At 42.3% G+C, this 14,689-nt stretch overlaps 1 protein-coding gene across 1 annotated transcript in view; it reads right to left on the bottom strand.

The window, feature by feature from the left end:
- The window catches only part of plekha7b (pleckstrin homology domain containing, family A member 7b), a 74,568-nt gene that overhangs the window by 29,168 nt on the left and 30,711 nt on the right, over positions 1-14,689 (bottom strand). Inside the window, exons 4-8 of the mRNA XM_069663171.1 lie at positions 12,230-12,313; positions 5,087-5,198; positions 3,228-3,332; positions 2,563-2,635; positions 1,984-2,084 (exon numbers count right to left, since the gene is read on the bottom strand). Coding sequence (XP_069519272.1) covers positions 1,984-2,084; positions 2,563-2,635; positions 3,228-3,332; positions 5,087-5,198; positions 12,230-12,313 — 475 coding nt within the window. The remainder of the gene's footprint in view (positions 1-1,983; positions 2,085-2,562; positions 2,636-3,227; positions 3,333-5,086; positions 5,199-12,229; positions 12,314-14,689) is intronic.

Below are 14,689 nucleotides of genomic sequence, written 5' to 3'. Positions count from 1 at the left end.
CGTACACACAGAATCCAAGAACAAAAGCCGGAGTACAAAGGAGCTGAAAGGATTGCAACAGAATGCCCTGAAGCTGCAGTGGTGCATCAAACATTCAGACACTATTGTTCTTTGCAACAAGCTCTGTGTTTCCACAAAGGAGGAGCTGGGTAATGTTAACACTCTCGCTGTAACCAAAAGGCATAAATCCCATCGCTGTCCTCTGGCAGGATTCACAGAAGGAAAGGAGAAAAAGACTTTGCCGCATGCAAGGAAAAGTTCTGTTGCACACTTTCAAATGAAAATGATTCTGTTACCACATGCAGGCGGGCTCTCGCAGGTACCGTATAACAAGCAGGTTATGTGCCATTCAGATCTCAGAGAAAGAGCAAAGGTTTTGCAATATGCTAAGAATGTTGAAGACTGCTCTGCTGCAGCCTCTTTAGCACACAGTGGGGCTACGAACACAGTGAAAAAAGAATCCTTCTGCACCTGCTTACAATACATGAATAAATTCAGACTAAGTGCAAGTCTGCTTTACCTGAAATGCATATGCTAATACAGCTCGGGAAAAAGTTAAGAGACCACTTTAAAAAGTATGTTTTCCTCTGGTTCTTCTTCTTCTTCTCACCACTTCCAAATCAAATATTCTCATTTAGGTCTTTTATTTGCAGAAAACAACAACAACAGGTTAAGATAACCAAAATATGCAAAAAATATATATTTTTCAGACCTTGAATAATGCAAAGAAAACAAGTTCAACAACAGAATACTAATGTTTTAACTTAGGAAGAGTTCAGGAATCAATATTTGGTGGAATAACCTGGTTTTTAATCACAGCGTTCATGCATCTTGTCATGCTCTCCCCCAGTCTTTCACATTGCTGTTGGGTGACGTTAGGCCACTCTGAAGCATAAATTCAAGCAGCTCTGCTCTGTTCGATGGCTTGTGACCCTTCATCTTCCTGTTGATCACATTCAGGAGATTTACAAAGGGGTTCAGGGTTAGGGTTGGCCATGACATAAAGAGAGCGATGCTGATGTGAGGAACATTTGGAGTGGTCTCTTATTTTTTTCTGGAGCTGTATAAATGGATCATTTCAGTAAACATAAAATTAGATGGACTTCAGAGAGAAGTCTCCAGAGGATACAAAAGCTGAGTAGCATTCAGAGGAACATGAACATAAGAAGCAATGTTAGGAGTAGCTGTGCATAACAATACTTTCTTTCCTTCCTTGCTTTGGAAGTTTATCCACTTGAGGGAGAAGTTGCCAAACTTGTCATTCTCAAGCCTCCTAAGTTCCTATTGAGTTTGTGGTCTCAGTCGCTAGTTTTAAGTCCTCTTCAATACAGCATAATGTATATTTTGTAAATGATGTTATCATTTAGAGTAAAATAGACGATTAAGCAAGGTATGCTTTAGAGATTAGCTACCTGTGACTGACAAGTTGCTACCATAGCCACCTGTCTAAGATTATAGAGACGTAGCAACGCTTAGCCACCCTGACATCTACATATGATCACCTCTGGCTCCAAAAAACAACATGGTGCATCCAATTTCCCATACTGAGACTACTTAGTGCTTTTTTTGAGGGGCGTTTTGCCTTTACTTTTTGAGACACCGGAAATGTGGGGAGTAGAGAGTGGGGGATGACATGCACCAAATGATCGGCAGACCGTGAGTCGAGCCTGCAATCAGTGCGACGAGGACTGTAGCCTCTGTACATGGGGCGCCTGCTCTACCAACTGAGCTAAACCAGCGCCCCTACTTGCTGCTTTTGATGCCCTGTGCTTAAGACTCATTATTGATCAACTTCCTTCCAAAAACAAGAACAAAAACAACCACTAACCAGTTGTCGTACAGACACCACACTAGGGGAAACCAGTATGTGAGAACTGCAAATAGTTATGTAGCGGTGATCATTCTTAGAAAAACATCTTGCTGGAAACACATACACATGAGAACATCTATTATAGGTCTGATTCAATGCCACTTCAGTGTTACCTTGAAGGCGTATTTGCGGTTTATGTGGTCATCAGGCTCAACTGGTGCAATGACATAACTGGGAAGAGGGATACTACCGAGCACCGTCTCCTCTCGGCTGTCTGTGAAGCGAGCACACACAACACACAGTTGTAATTCATCACAGGAATGCAAAACAACAAACGCTAATTCTGCCAATACATTTTACGGTGTTTACGAGTGGCTGCAGATTTATGAGCAGCGGGAACATTAGTCAGGCATAATTCATAGGTGACTCTTGTGTGGACGGGGCCGTGTAGCAGCATGTGGCACGAGGTGGCATGTGGCTTATCTATTATTCAGTGTGATTAATGGAGGAGAGGAGGTAATGCTCTGGCAACACAAGCACAGATTACATCCCATAATATAACACTCAAGTTAATAAGGAAGGAGAAGTGGGAGGAAGAGATAGCAGAATATGTCACGCATCTAATTATAGGCTGTTATTAATCAGGAAATTTATCTTCCCTTAGATGAGCTCATCAAAGGTTTTTATATCTGATGTAACAATCAAGACCAATGTAGTGTTGGACAGTTTGAGTGCACTTTCCACAGACTCACCTTTGTAGTAGAACAAGCAGTAGTCTGACAAAACAAACCACTTCCGTTTCCACAGTCGCATTCCAGAGCTGTCCTGGAGGTAAAAGGGGAAACGCAACACACAGTGTAGTTAGAAATCCTCCTCGCAGCGACACATTTTAATATACATTTTAATTAAAAAGTGTAGCGTGGGAATACAGCACTTGTAAGCAGTGAGGAGGGATTGGGGCAGGGGGGTTTTGTGTATACTGCAAGAACAATAATTAAATTTTAAGATCTTTTTTTTCTTGCAAGATTTGGCACAAAGCTGCAGCCGACACATTTAACTCGGTCCTGTAGGTCTCCACCTCTGCTTTCTGTCTGACTTAAGCTCTTACTTAAACTTCTTATGTGTTCTAATGAGACACTCAAACACAGATTAAAAGGGATTGTAAAGGAGCATTCATTTTGTAAATGTTTAACAGCTTATAAAGCATCATATAAATTGCCATGTTTGTCCTCATCCTGCTTGCTAGTGTGCTTTAAAACTACAATCTGCTGAGTCTCACCTCTTCTTTTACTCTATAAGGACAGCTGTCTGTCATTATTCAACAACTAAAACTGATGTGACAGATGTGAGCATGTGTTGACAAAGATACATGACGAGTGGGCCCTCCTTTTAGGCTCACAGAGGAGGCCCAGCTCACCTGTTTATAGAGCCAGCCTCTCACCACCACCGGGATGTTGAGGTTTCTTTTAATAGAATGATCCCTCTTGCCGAAACTGTGTACTTTCCCCGGACCTCTGGAGCCCTGCAGAGAGTAAAGAAAAACCAGAAGAGTTCATTTCATGCTTGCTTTGCTGAAGGAATGTAAACCAGTTTACCTTGCTTACCTGAGGAAACGTACAGAAATTAATAGAGTGTACTACGTTGTATATGTCTAGGAAGTTCCATTGCAGGGGGCATGGGTGAAACATGTGGAGTTAATTTAAAGTTAAATGAATGACAAGCAAACAATGTTCTGATGCTAACAAGGCTATCTCGCTAACCTGATCCCTTCAACATTTCAACTGCCCTCATCTTGGCTTGTTTTACATGTAGTTTCCCCAAAACTGTTAAAATATGATAAAGTATAAAGTCATTATTTTGGGGACTCTGTTAGGGGCATGATTATTTACTGAAAGAAAGAGACACAGTCTTTAAAATACTAAAATAGCACCCCCCCCTTTCCTGTGAATGTGTGCATCTATTCATAATCAAGCATATTTTTAGACACTGTTATATCAGTCTTCATGTTCTCTGTAACAATGAAACCTTCATTCTGATCAGGGGCTCTTCTACAGAAATACCTGTGGTTGTTGGCTTGACCAGCTGGCTAAAAGGAGACATACATTTTGAGAGTAGAAATATGCATACCCAATTTCTTACACAGTTATAAAAGTGACACTTTTAAGTTAAGAGAATGAAAAACACCAAAGTGAGTCACATAAAACAAATCAAACAAACCAAGCTTGATTAATCATTTCGTCTAAAAAATGTCAACAACGTGTCAGAACTGTCCTTCACAGGCTCCAACAGCCCGAGGTTAAACATGTAATGTTGCTTGCTCTGTCAGAACACTTCAAAATCAAACAACATTGCGTGTTCTGTAATTGCAGAAATAGAGGAGCGGCAAGGTTTGCAATTTAGAGGCAAATGTTTGGCATTTCTACTTAGAAAATTATGTTAATAATTATTTAATTATCAGAATTGTGGCTCAAGTTTTAGTAGAGCAACAAATTCATTTTTACTAGAACAAAGGAATTCAAAAAATCGTTCACTATTGAGCAACACTTGCATCTATATTTGAATGAAACACAAGATACTTGTGCCCTAATGATAAGGATAAGTGCTCAGTGAAGAAACCCCTCCCCTTGTGCCCTCATCCCAATACTTAACCTACCACATGACCCTTTGTGGTCACTGCAACCCAAGCAGCATTTCTAACTTCAACAGACCCAGGCTCTGCTCATGCGAGCTCCAGGTGCTGACAACGCCGATACTGAATAATGCATTAAATAATGTACAGTTTAGTCCAGTCAACTGGTTTGGCAACTTAAAAAAGTAAAGGTTGAACTTTGTGAAAAGTTCAGCTGTTTTTTAGGGCTTCCAGGTGTCCAGTTACAATCTGAGATTTCTCTGTGAGTGTGTTACCGTCCTGTGCTACTCTGGTGTGTCTAATATTCCCTGACAAAACATTTCCGTCATCACTGTGGAAACAGCAGGTCTATCACAAAGATGCACACTGTACACCGCACCCCTGTCTAGTCCCACAGGATGTGCATTTTAGTTTTATTACGCTTAAAAATGTCTAAACTATCGCTCCCTGAGGCCATTAATCACAATGAGATAATGTCCTATGGGGAAGATTAAACCAATTTATCAACACGAGCATGAACAGTCACCATGAGAGCTCCTAAAGAAATTCCCTGCCCACTCTGTTTCATTTTTAGATTGTGCAGTAAAACTAACTCAACAACAGCACAGTCGACATTAAAGTAAGAGAAGAGAAACAGAGATGCTCACCTTTGACCCTGAGGTGACATCCACTGCTGCTGCGGTCATGGCCTTGGAGGAGTCTGTGACCATGCTGGGGGATCTCTGACGGGCCGCTGACTTGGACATACGGGCTTCTAACCTACAGTAAAGAAGGCAGCGAAGAAGAAGATCAGTTACACAGACGGGACGAGAAGCACCGGACACTGATGTTCTCCGTCTCCTCTGACAAACTACAGACACACAGGGAAACCGAGCGCAGCCCTGTGCTGAGCTTTCAGATAGAAAGGATATGACTATTTCCTGACACCGCCACGCGACCTGTCACAGCCAATGGCTTTCTAGTGGATGTGTTAACAGTGAACGCTTTGTGCTCCGAAACACTTCAGTGACACTTGGTCTGACACACTCACACACACCCACAGGGCACACATCTTATACACACACAGATAACAAGCCAAAACAAACAAAAAAGAACCCAAGCCATGTGTTAAAGCCATATGGAGGACGCACAAATCACACACGCACGCACGCGTGCGCGCGCACACACACACACACACACACACACACACACACACACACACACACACACACACACACACACACACACACACACACACACACACACACACACACACACACACACACACACACACACACACACACTAATGTTCCACAATGCAGAGTCAACAATCCAGCTCACATTTCCTCATGACATCAGCATATTGCTAACGATCAAGAAGAATGAACATGAAAGAAACAGAGCACAGCTTATTCAGTCTCCATAACAAGGTGGATTCAGATTAAACACTTTTGAAAAGCAGACTGCATTATTATTCAGATTCAAACAAGATCTTTTGAGCTTTAACCAAACAGACAGCTGACAACCTGTACATGTGTCTTCTGGGTAGAACAGAGTTCATTTAGGGATTTATGAATACATTTGTATTTATCTCACGATAACATTTACACAGTAGTTGTTTTTTTCCTCATGATCAAGGGCTTCAAAGTCAGCATCTTTGGTAGAATTTTCTCATTATGTCTCATTATGTGCCGTCGTGAAGCTGCAGAATCCGCTTGTAAATGCAATGCAATCTTTTGTCTCTATATTTAGAGGACTATTTGTTATCTGCGGCACACAGATCTGCACTGCATCACCTCCCTGCTGCGTCATTACCATTTTCAATTCAACTTTCTTCTGGAAAAAATTATGTCTGCCTGTTTTCCTTACTCTACAGTGGTCCACTTTCCTGTGATTGAGAACCTTTGAACATTTGGCTGTTGTTTCCCTCTCAGAGAAGGATTCAGCAATTATATCTAACTACACGGGCTGCACAACATTGTACCAATAACTATTATTACAAACTCCATCCATCCATCCATCAATTTATCCTGTTCAGGGTCATAGTGGGCTGGAGCCTATCCCAGCTCTCATTGGGCAAGAGGCGGGGTACACCCTGGACTGATCGCCAGTCAATCAAAGGGCTGCGACATGAGCCCTTTTTACACTGCGGTTCCGCCTCAGCATTGTAACGAACTCCGCCGTCATGCAGCCTTTGCCATTTTACATTGGACCGAGCCACGCAAGCGTAAAGCCGCCCCAGTGTGTGTTTTTACATTGCGTTCCGGTGTAAGCAAAACCTGCGTGAGGTGTAAACAAACAGCACGTGCTTCAAATACACACACCGCGGTTCTACCTCTGATGCCGGCTCAGAGGCGGAACGACTTCGCCCTACCATCCGGCCTCTGAGGAATGATGGGGCGAAAGACGTAACATAACAGAGGCGTAATAATCCCACCTTGAACTGGCAGTGTAAAAGGGGCTACAGAGACGGACAACCTTTCACGGCAGGAACCAGGAACCTTCAAGCTGTGAGGCGACAGCGCTACTCACTGCACTGGGGCTGTACATACAAACCCCTAAAGGTAATTGAATGTTGTTTTTAACAACTCCATCGTTCAGCAACGAGTTAAACCGACTATTTCAGTTGGCACTGATGTAAACTTAAAAATTGACGTGGACAAAAAAAAAAGAAGCAGCTAATAAGCTGATACATTGGAAATTAAAACCAAGCAAGCAATAATGCAATATTCATACAATATAGTCTTTCTAAAGGCCAACAAAAAAACATTACGCAACAGTTTCACATGTCTTTTCAAAGTGTTGCATCATTAAACTCCCATAAGATAGTTTGGTAAAACTGAGGAGAGTCTTAATTTGAAATTTAAAACAATGTGACAACGAGGCTAACCTTTAATAACCACACATCACAGTGGGCCCAAACATTGTGCTGCACATAGAACTGGCATAAAGGGCCTAATTAAGTGGTCAGGGTTGTACTTTTACGTGGGCTTCAGATATGACATTAAACATTAGAAATACAGACTTATACATAAATGTTTAATATCCTGTAGTGCACTGCATATTCAGACTTTTTAACAGCAATAACTTATATTTGTCTCAAGCTTTATAACACAGGTGTCACATGATGTCGGCTGGAAGCATAGCTTTCAGATTTTTTTCTACCTTTATCGTTAGTATTCACTGCAACATTGTCAATTACCTTTTTTTTCAGACTGCTGCAGCTTTTTGATTTGATTTGTCCGACATGCTCAGGAGGAGATGCATCACAGATAAGGGAGGAAACTGGAGACAGCGAGGATCAATTGGATTAAAGCCTGTGCTGATTAAGTAATAACATGCACTTCCAGCAGATTTTTCCTCCACAAATCACGGCAGACGTCCTGTTACATCTCATTCTGAAGATGCTCTTCAGGCTGCAGACATCTGAATTAAAGTCAGGACCCTGGACCCTGGAACCACCTTGAGAGGATGACTCCTCTTGGTTAAATTAAAAATTGTTCTGCTGTTAGGATCCATTTGAAAATGAGGAAATTGTTACTAAAGTACTGCTTATGCCAAACTACCTAACCCTATTTTCTACAGTTCTGTCATCATATTTTGGTGATCACATGGTCACTGTAGCCTAATCGTCTGGTACCAGGGTGATAACAGTGGAATCTGGTACCATCTTTAGATCCTTTAGTCCAACTTCAATATCTGATGAGTCATATGTTTAGAGATGCTCTTCTGTGCTACTTATGGACGGTGACACTATTGTTACCCATCTCAGATGAACAGAGAAAGGAAACATGGGGAATGACATGCAGCAAAGGGCCAAGGGCTGGAGTCGAACCTAAGGCTGCTGCATTGAGGACTATAGCCTCTGTATGTGAGGCGCCTGCTCTCCCGACTAAGCTAAACCAGCGCCCAACTCTTGAAGTAATAAGAATAGGTCAAAACCTAGTGTGTGGCTGACCGCTTCAGGTCAAGGTTCGCTTTTGTGGGCAATGTGTTACAAGGACTGTCCTTATGAGGCCGATGACAACGTGTTTGAAAGCGTGTTAGGTGAGGACAGCGGACGAGCAGCAGAGGAGCAGCCCCGCCTACTCCCCGAATAAAGTATCCAGAGCCATCGTTGCGTCATTGGAGGTCCAATATGTTCCATGATCTGCCATTGCGATGCCACAACTCTCTCTCTCTATGGCTGTGAAAGTACCGTCACTCAGTCAGTCAGTCAGTCACATACAGACCCATGTGAAGGGCTGACCCCGGCGGTCAGCCAAAATAATACCACAAGGGAGGCTTTTTCTGTGATGCTAAAACACCCAGTCACCAGGAATGAACAATCAAACCATGTAACATTCTCATGTCAACTCATCGGCAGTGTTTATTTGAATAATAATTTGTTCATATTCCCTCTCACTTCACTTTAAGAAGGTATAAGGTAGAGAAACTTATTTTTTAGGAACCCTTCTGCAGACACTATTCCAGTTTAATTGACATGCAACTCATCCAGTTCCTGACAGAGTGTCATCCTAATTGAAGCAGTGAGTTTACAACAGGGAACAATGTGTGACCTGTCGTCTTACAACGCTGTCACTGCCCCACGTATTGTTCTGCAAAGGGGTTAAAAGCAGCACTAACCCTGTTGTTTTTCCCTGCTTTGTGTGCCGCACTACACCGAAGCTAAGGGAAAGGAGATAAGCAAAAAAAAACAAAAAAAGCTAGCGGAACAACAGGGCAAAGGAGAGAGAGAGAGAGAGAGAGACCACAGTGGAACAAAACTTACAGTATCTGCACTCGGAGCCTGGACCGCAGCCAGCCTTTTTTACACCTTGTTTCTGTTGTATCAAGGGGCCTCTGCTGTTTTATGTGAAGCTTTCATACTGTTTACCACCTCTGTCATTGGAAGAGTCACCGGGAGATTTGTTGTGGCATGTGGTGGCGAGGAGCGATATTTCACATTATGGAGTGTAGAAGCAGGAAATACACTAAGCTCCATCTCTTCCTGCTCCTCTTGCCATGATGGAAATGAGGGCATATTTGACATTTTTTTAATCCTTTCAGGCTGTGGGTGTACACGAGGAGAGTTGACGAATTGATCATAGTGTGGTAATCCATAAAGAAGTCAAAGCCTTCAGGCCAGCAAAGCACAGGCTGATCGACCTCTCCATGAGGAAGAGCCTCCTGAAGCTCTTTTTCCTGCTCTGTCCTCAATCCGATACGGGTCTCAGGGGAACACACGGAGGTTCTCCTTGCTTGGAGGAGAGCCAATGATTCAGGGAAGAGACCAACTTCCTTTTCAGATATCATTAAACGCAGAATGAATCCCACAACAACACCGTGACAGTGAACAGAAGCAACACACAGTGAGGCCGTGCCTGTGTCGCACACACAGTCAATACCAAGGCTGCAGCAAGACTTCACACTCTCCACTAAACTCCACAACCGCATTATGAAAAGAAGGGTGGAGGAGAGAGGCACAAAAATACAGCATGAAAATAAATAGAAGATGGTTTAGAAGAAAAAGTATCCACACACACACACTGCTTAAGGCTTATGCCACATTTAGCAGTGTGTGTATACTGCAAAACTGGGTTGTTAGTAGGAAGTGCTAGAGTTAAAATCTCTGGGGTGCTGGTTTAGCTCAGTGGGTAGAGCAGGTGCCCCACATACAGAGGCTATAATCCCTGACGCGCCTGCAGGTTCGACTCCCACCCTCGGCTCTTTGCTGCATGTCATCCCCCTCTCTCTTCCCCCCGATGTTTCCTCTCTTTCTTAAACTGTCCTATCAATAAAAGTGTTAAAAAAAACCAAAATCTAATTCTCTCTTTAGTAATCTAATGTTACTAAAAGTGCCTACATCTGCACTAAAGCTGCCCTTTGACATCCCTCTGAGCTAAAACTTTCTGAAAATAATTTTACTGAAGTTGCTTGATGTTGGGGCGGCTGTGGCTCAGTGGAGTCGGTCGTCTCCCAATCGGATGGTGGAGAGTTTCATCCCTGACGGCTACAGTCACACGTCGAAGTGTCCTTGAGCAAGACACTGAACCCCAAATTGCTTGAATGAATGTGTATAGATGCTGATTGGAGATTGGCACTTAGACCTTTGCCATCAGTGTGTGAATGTGAGCGTGACAGGGTGAATGTGACATGCGCTTTGAGTGGTCGGAATACTAGAAAGTCCAGTCCATTCAACATATATGGCAAAATGGATAATGTGCGTGGAGAAATGCTGACATGTATGTAACCAGTCATTAAAGCTTTTGTTTGGTGGACTATTTTAAATGTTCAGTGGTAGTGAAAATAAGAGTACATTGCAGGTGGCACACTGGTAGCCCTGTTCCCTAGTGTAAGCGTGCCAGCTTTGTTATCTGATTCAAAAAAACAAGGAGCAGAGCTGAAGCCAGACTCCTTCTTGCACTTGCTGTCCATGCTAATCTGTGTAATCTGATTGTGGTTGAACTTCTTCCATGTGTTTGCTGAAAGCTCTACAAGTCTCTTACAGTGGTTACCAACATAGAGTTGGAGCGGCTTTAAGACTTTGTTCGTGCTGGTTTAGCTCAGTTGGTACAGCAGGCGATCAATGTACAGAGGCTACAGTCCTCGTCGCACTGATCGCAGGCACGACTCCCTGTCTGCTGATCATTTGGTGCATGTCATCCACCACTCACTGCTCCCCACATTTCCTGTCTGTCTTTAGCTATCCTATCTTATAAAGGCAAAAAAAAAGTTTGTTCAGACTCTGGGACAGAAAAATCATGTATGCAGAATGTTATTATGCATGCTCTAAATGTTTGTTTCCGTATCCTGCCCATTTCAAGACATCCTTGTCAACAGTTGTGAGAGGGGCACAAAACGGAGGCTATTCTTAGTGTAGCTTAAAGAGATTACTGGCTTTTCAAAGTAAAAGAATAATTCCATCAGTGTTTAAAATATTCAAGCAATGCAACCGTAACTTTAAAGCCCCTAAATCCACAGCTCAACAGAAAGGAACAGAGCGTGATGGAGAGTTTCAGGAAGTGAGTGACAGTCGAGGGTGCAGATGAATCACAGTCAGTTTGCGTTGCTTTAACAGAACATCTTTTAATTAGTGAGAATGTGGCGGTCACATGCTTGTCTTTCAACCTGCCTATGGAGGAATCTGAGCCCGTGCACGATCGCGTTACACCAGCCAGCTTAAAGATGATCAAACACCTGCTGCAGTATAAAGTGCTCTACACCTGCCATAAAGCTTTGATGGCTTTGTAGGATGAGATCCACACAATGAATAAAACAAGCACAATAAATCTAACTGCCGTGCCATGGCAATGCATACTGTAGTAGATTTACACGAAGCAGTGTAGCTATGTCTGGTACGATTCCAGCTCTCATGTATTAAATATATAGTCTTATATTAGAGGAGGATTGTTCTTAAGAAGGAAACAGCACAGAATAACGTGGGAAAACTCTGTCATTGCCAAAGTCAGAAGAAAAAAATCAGGATTTTATCATCAATACTCCGACTACACTGATATAAATATTGTCTATATGGTCAATGGAAATCAACCAGAAAAATAAAGCCAGCATATCTGTAACTTGGCTAATTGATGAGACAGATTAACGACCCAGATGTAATATTAACACGATCAAAAGCACATGTGAGTGTCAGCTAATCTACTGCCATAAATCCTATTAAGGTAATAATTAAGGAATAATAACCCCCCTCCTCCCCCGTGATATGCTCCATCAGCGATGGTGACAGGCTATTCACTGCTCTACTTTTGCATGACCTTACCTGTTCATTCAAGCTTGCAGTATTATTTCTTCAAGTGAAAGGACCCACTCACCTGTCTTGAAGCGTGTACTCTGTGTTTTCAGGGGAAATCTGCCCGGTGACAGGGTGCCGAAACGACGTAGCCCTCAGGTTGTGGCTGCAGGACAGAGGTAGATGCATGAGATTGAGGGTGAAGAGACAACAAATCAGTATCAAGTCATGAATGGTACTCCTGCATGATCCCGTCCCCACACGAACAGATTAGCTTACAATGAACATCTCAGTCAACTGTAAAGATATATGTTAGCTCTGCAGCCAGGTCAGGAACCACAGCTCATATTCTCTTACTCAGAGTGTGGGGCTCAGCACTCTCCTTTCGCCAGCTCGCCAGGCTTTATTGATTTTAGTCAGATGGGGCCATTCATTGCTTTAACTAGAGCATGAACGTATGTTACTGCCACAGGAAAGAATAAGGAATAGATAAGTGGCTGCTGGTGCTGGGGGTGAAATATTGTGCTTTGACTTGGTTTCTTTTTGTTGTTGTCCTTGGTATAGATGTATGGATGTATGTGTGACAAGACAAGGACATTTTTTCTTTACAACAAAATGAAACAACAATTTAAATGACACTTTGTGGAATGGTTGGATTGAGCTACTTCTTTGTCATGCAGTATTCGGATGATGTTTTTTCCTACTTACTACAAAGAGATTTGGTCCAATCACCGATGTATTACAATCATGTCATATCTAACAATCATGGCAGCTTCAGCTTTAATCCTTCAATGTGTTTGGCTTCCATTTCATTCAGTTTATCTCACTATTAAAGAAACCAAAAATACTGCAGAGGGTTTTTAAGGTGTATCCAGGATTAGTTACCAGTGCTGCCAATCATTATCACCTGAAACTTTGACACGTCTTGAGATGCTGCTAGCTTTCTAATCTTAGATTTTATTTTGTTTGCACATATATATTTTTGATTGGAGCGTTAGACACTTTTATTCTCTAAAATGTCTTTTACAGAACTCCTGCTTTGGCATCTTTTTGCCGCAAAAGCCGCAAAGGCCTGTGTGTTCTCTCTGCTCAGGTGTAGAGAGTGAGTAGACAGTTACTTCTCTGATCATAAGGATAAAACGTCTTTGTCCCATTCAGGCAGGCTGAAAACAAGGGGAGAGTGACCCTGTGTGATAATCTGCTGAACTGCAACATTTTCTTTCGAGCTTTTTGTTAGTTTTGTATTTTTTTTCTCTCTAACCTTATCATCTTCCATCGCCATCATGCACAGTCTATACAGGGGGGAAAAAGCACTTTACTTAAGGACAAGTTGTGAAATATTTCGTAACAGCTTGCAATACAAGCGTTTGGTAAATACTGATATGCTGACGCCTCTTTTTCATAAACATGAACTACAGATACAGATTTGCTAAGATAAACATGTTTACAGCGTCCCGTCTGAAGCGTATCAAGGGTAAATAAGAGACTATATATCCAGCAGTCAGGGATGAATCCTCTGAAGAACAGCTGCAGAACTTCAGAACCACATTCAGGCGCAGAATGATACAAACAGAGAGAGCGGGGCCTCACTGCATCACCATGCAGCAAAGGGAGGGGAGAGGAACAGAGCGGGGGGGGGGGGGGAGATTTATGAGTTGACATTTCGGAAAAAGTTCAGAGGACATATTGAAGAGGAATGATGCTCAGTGATCCTGTACACACAAACAGCATGACATAAACAATCCATAAAACCTACACATACACTTTATCAGCTCTGTATCACTCATACATGCACAAACACACACACAAAGGCACGCTCAGGCTTTGTCAGGCGTGTTCCTGGTAACCACTCATAATTTGCTGAGCTGCACTGGGCTCGCACAGCACTGCACCAGCATCCCCTGTTAATTAGGAATCTGCATTCTTTGAGGCTTTTGTTTTAGCCGCATTACTTCTGAACTATTTGTCAAGGAATTTTTGCAGCATCCAGAGTTCGTGTACAAACTCTGCGGCACAGAGGGTCTATTTGTTTGCAGAAAAATGAGCTTTCATCAACGCTTGTGACAACGCCGTCCCAAAGGAGGGAATGAACTCGTGCTGCAGAGGAGCCGTAGCACACTGCACAGAGAAACAGACTGCTGTGAGTACAAGTCAGATAGAGATGCTGGAATTAAATGACAAACATGATCTTGTGGTTATGAATGAATTATGGATTGTTAACAAACAGTTGACAAGAAGGCTCTTAGAGTCGTCATGGATATATTTTAAAAAGTGATTAAGTTGATTTGAGTGCATTGAATCTGTAACCTAATCAGCAGTTCTAATCAATAACAAGTCAAAACAACATGAGGATATGGTTTAAGTAATATCAATTCATTACTTTAATGCCAACCTCAAAATCTGATGCATAACTAAGTCGCAGGAAACCAATGTTCAAGCAGTTTTTGTTACTCACGTTATCTATTTGCAAATCTGAAATCCTGAAAGCCAAGTTACTCACATTAAACATAAAGGTTTCATTCTAGTGTGTTACAAAAACTTA

The sequence above is a fragment of the Semicossyphus pulcher genome, unplaced genomic scaffold (genome assembly GCF_022749685.1).
Source record: "Semicossyphus pulcher isolate SPU_LCO1_2020_fin unplaced genomic scaffold, fSemPul1.0.p SCAF_1, whole genome shotgun sequence".
In the NCBI taxonomy this organism is placed as follows: Eukaryota; Metazoa; Chordata; class Actinopteri; order Labriformes; family Labridae; genus Semicossyphus; species Semicossyphus pulcher.
The sequence above is the reverse complement of the archived record's forward strand: the minus strand, read 5'-3'. Positions and strand labels throughout refer to the sequence as shown.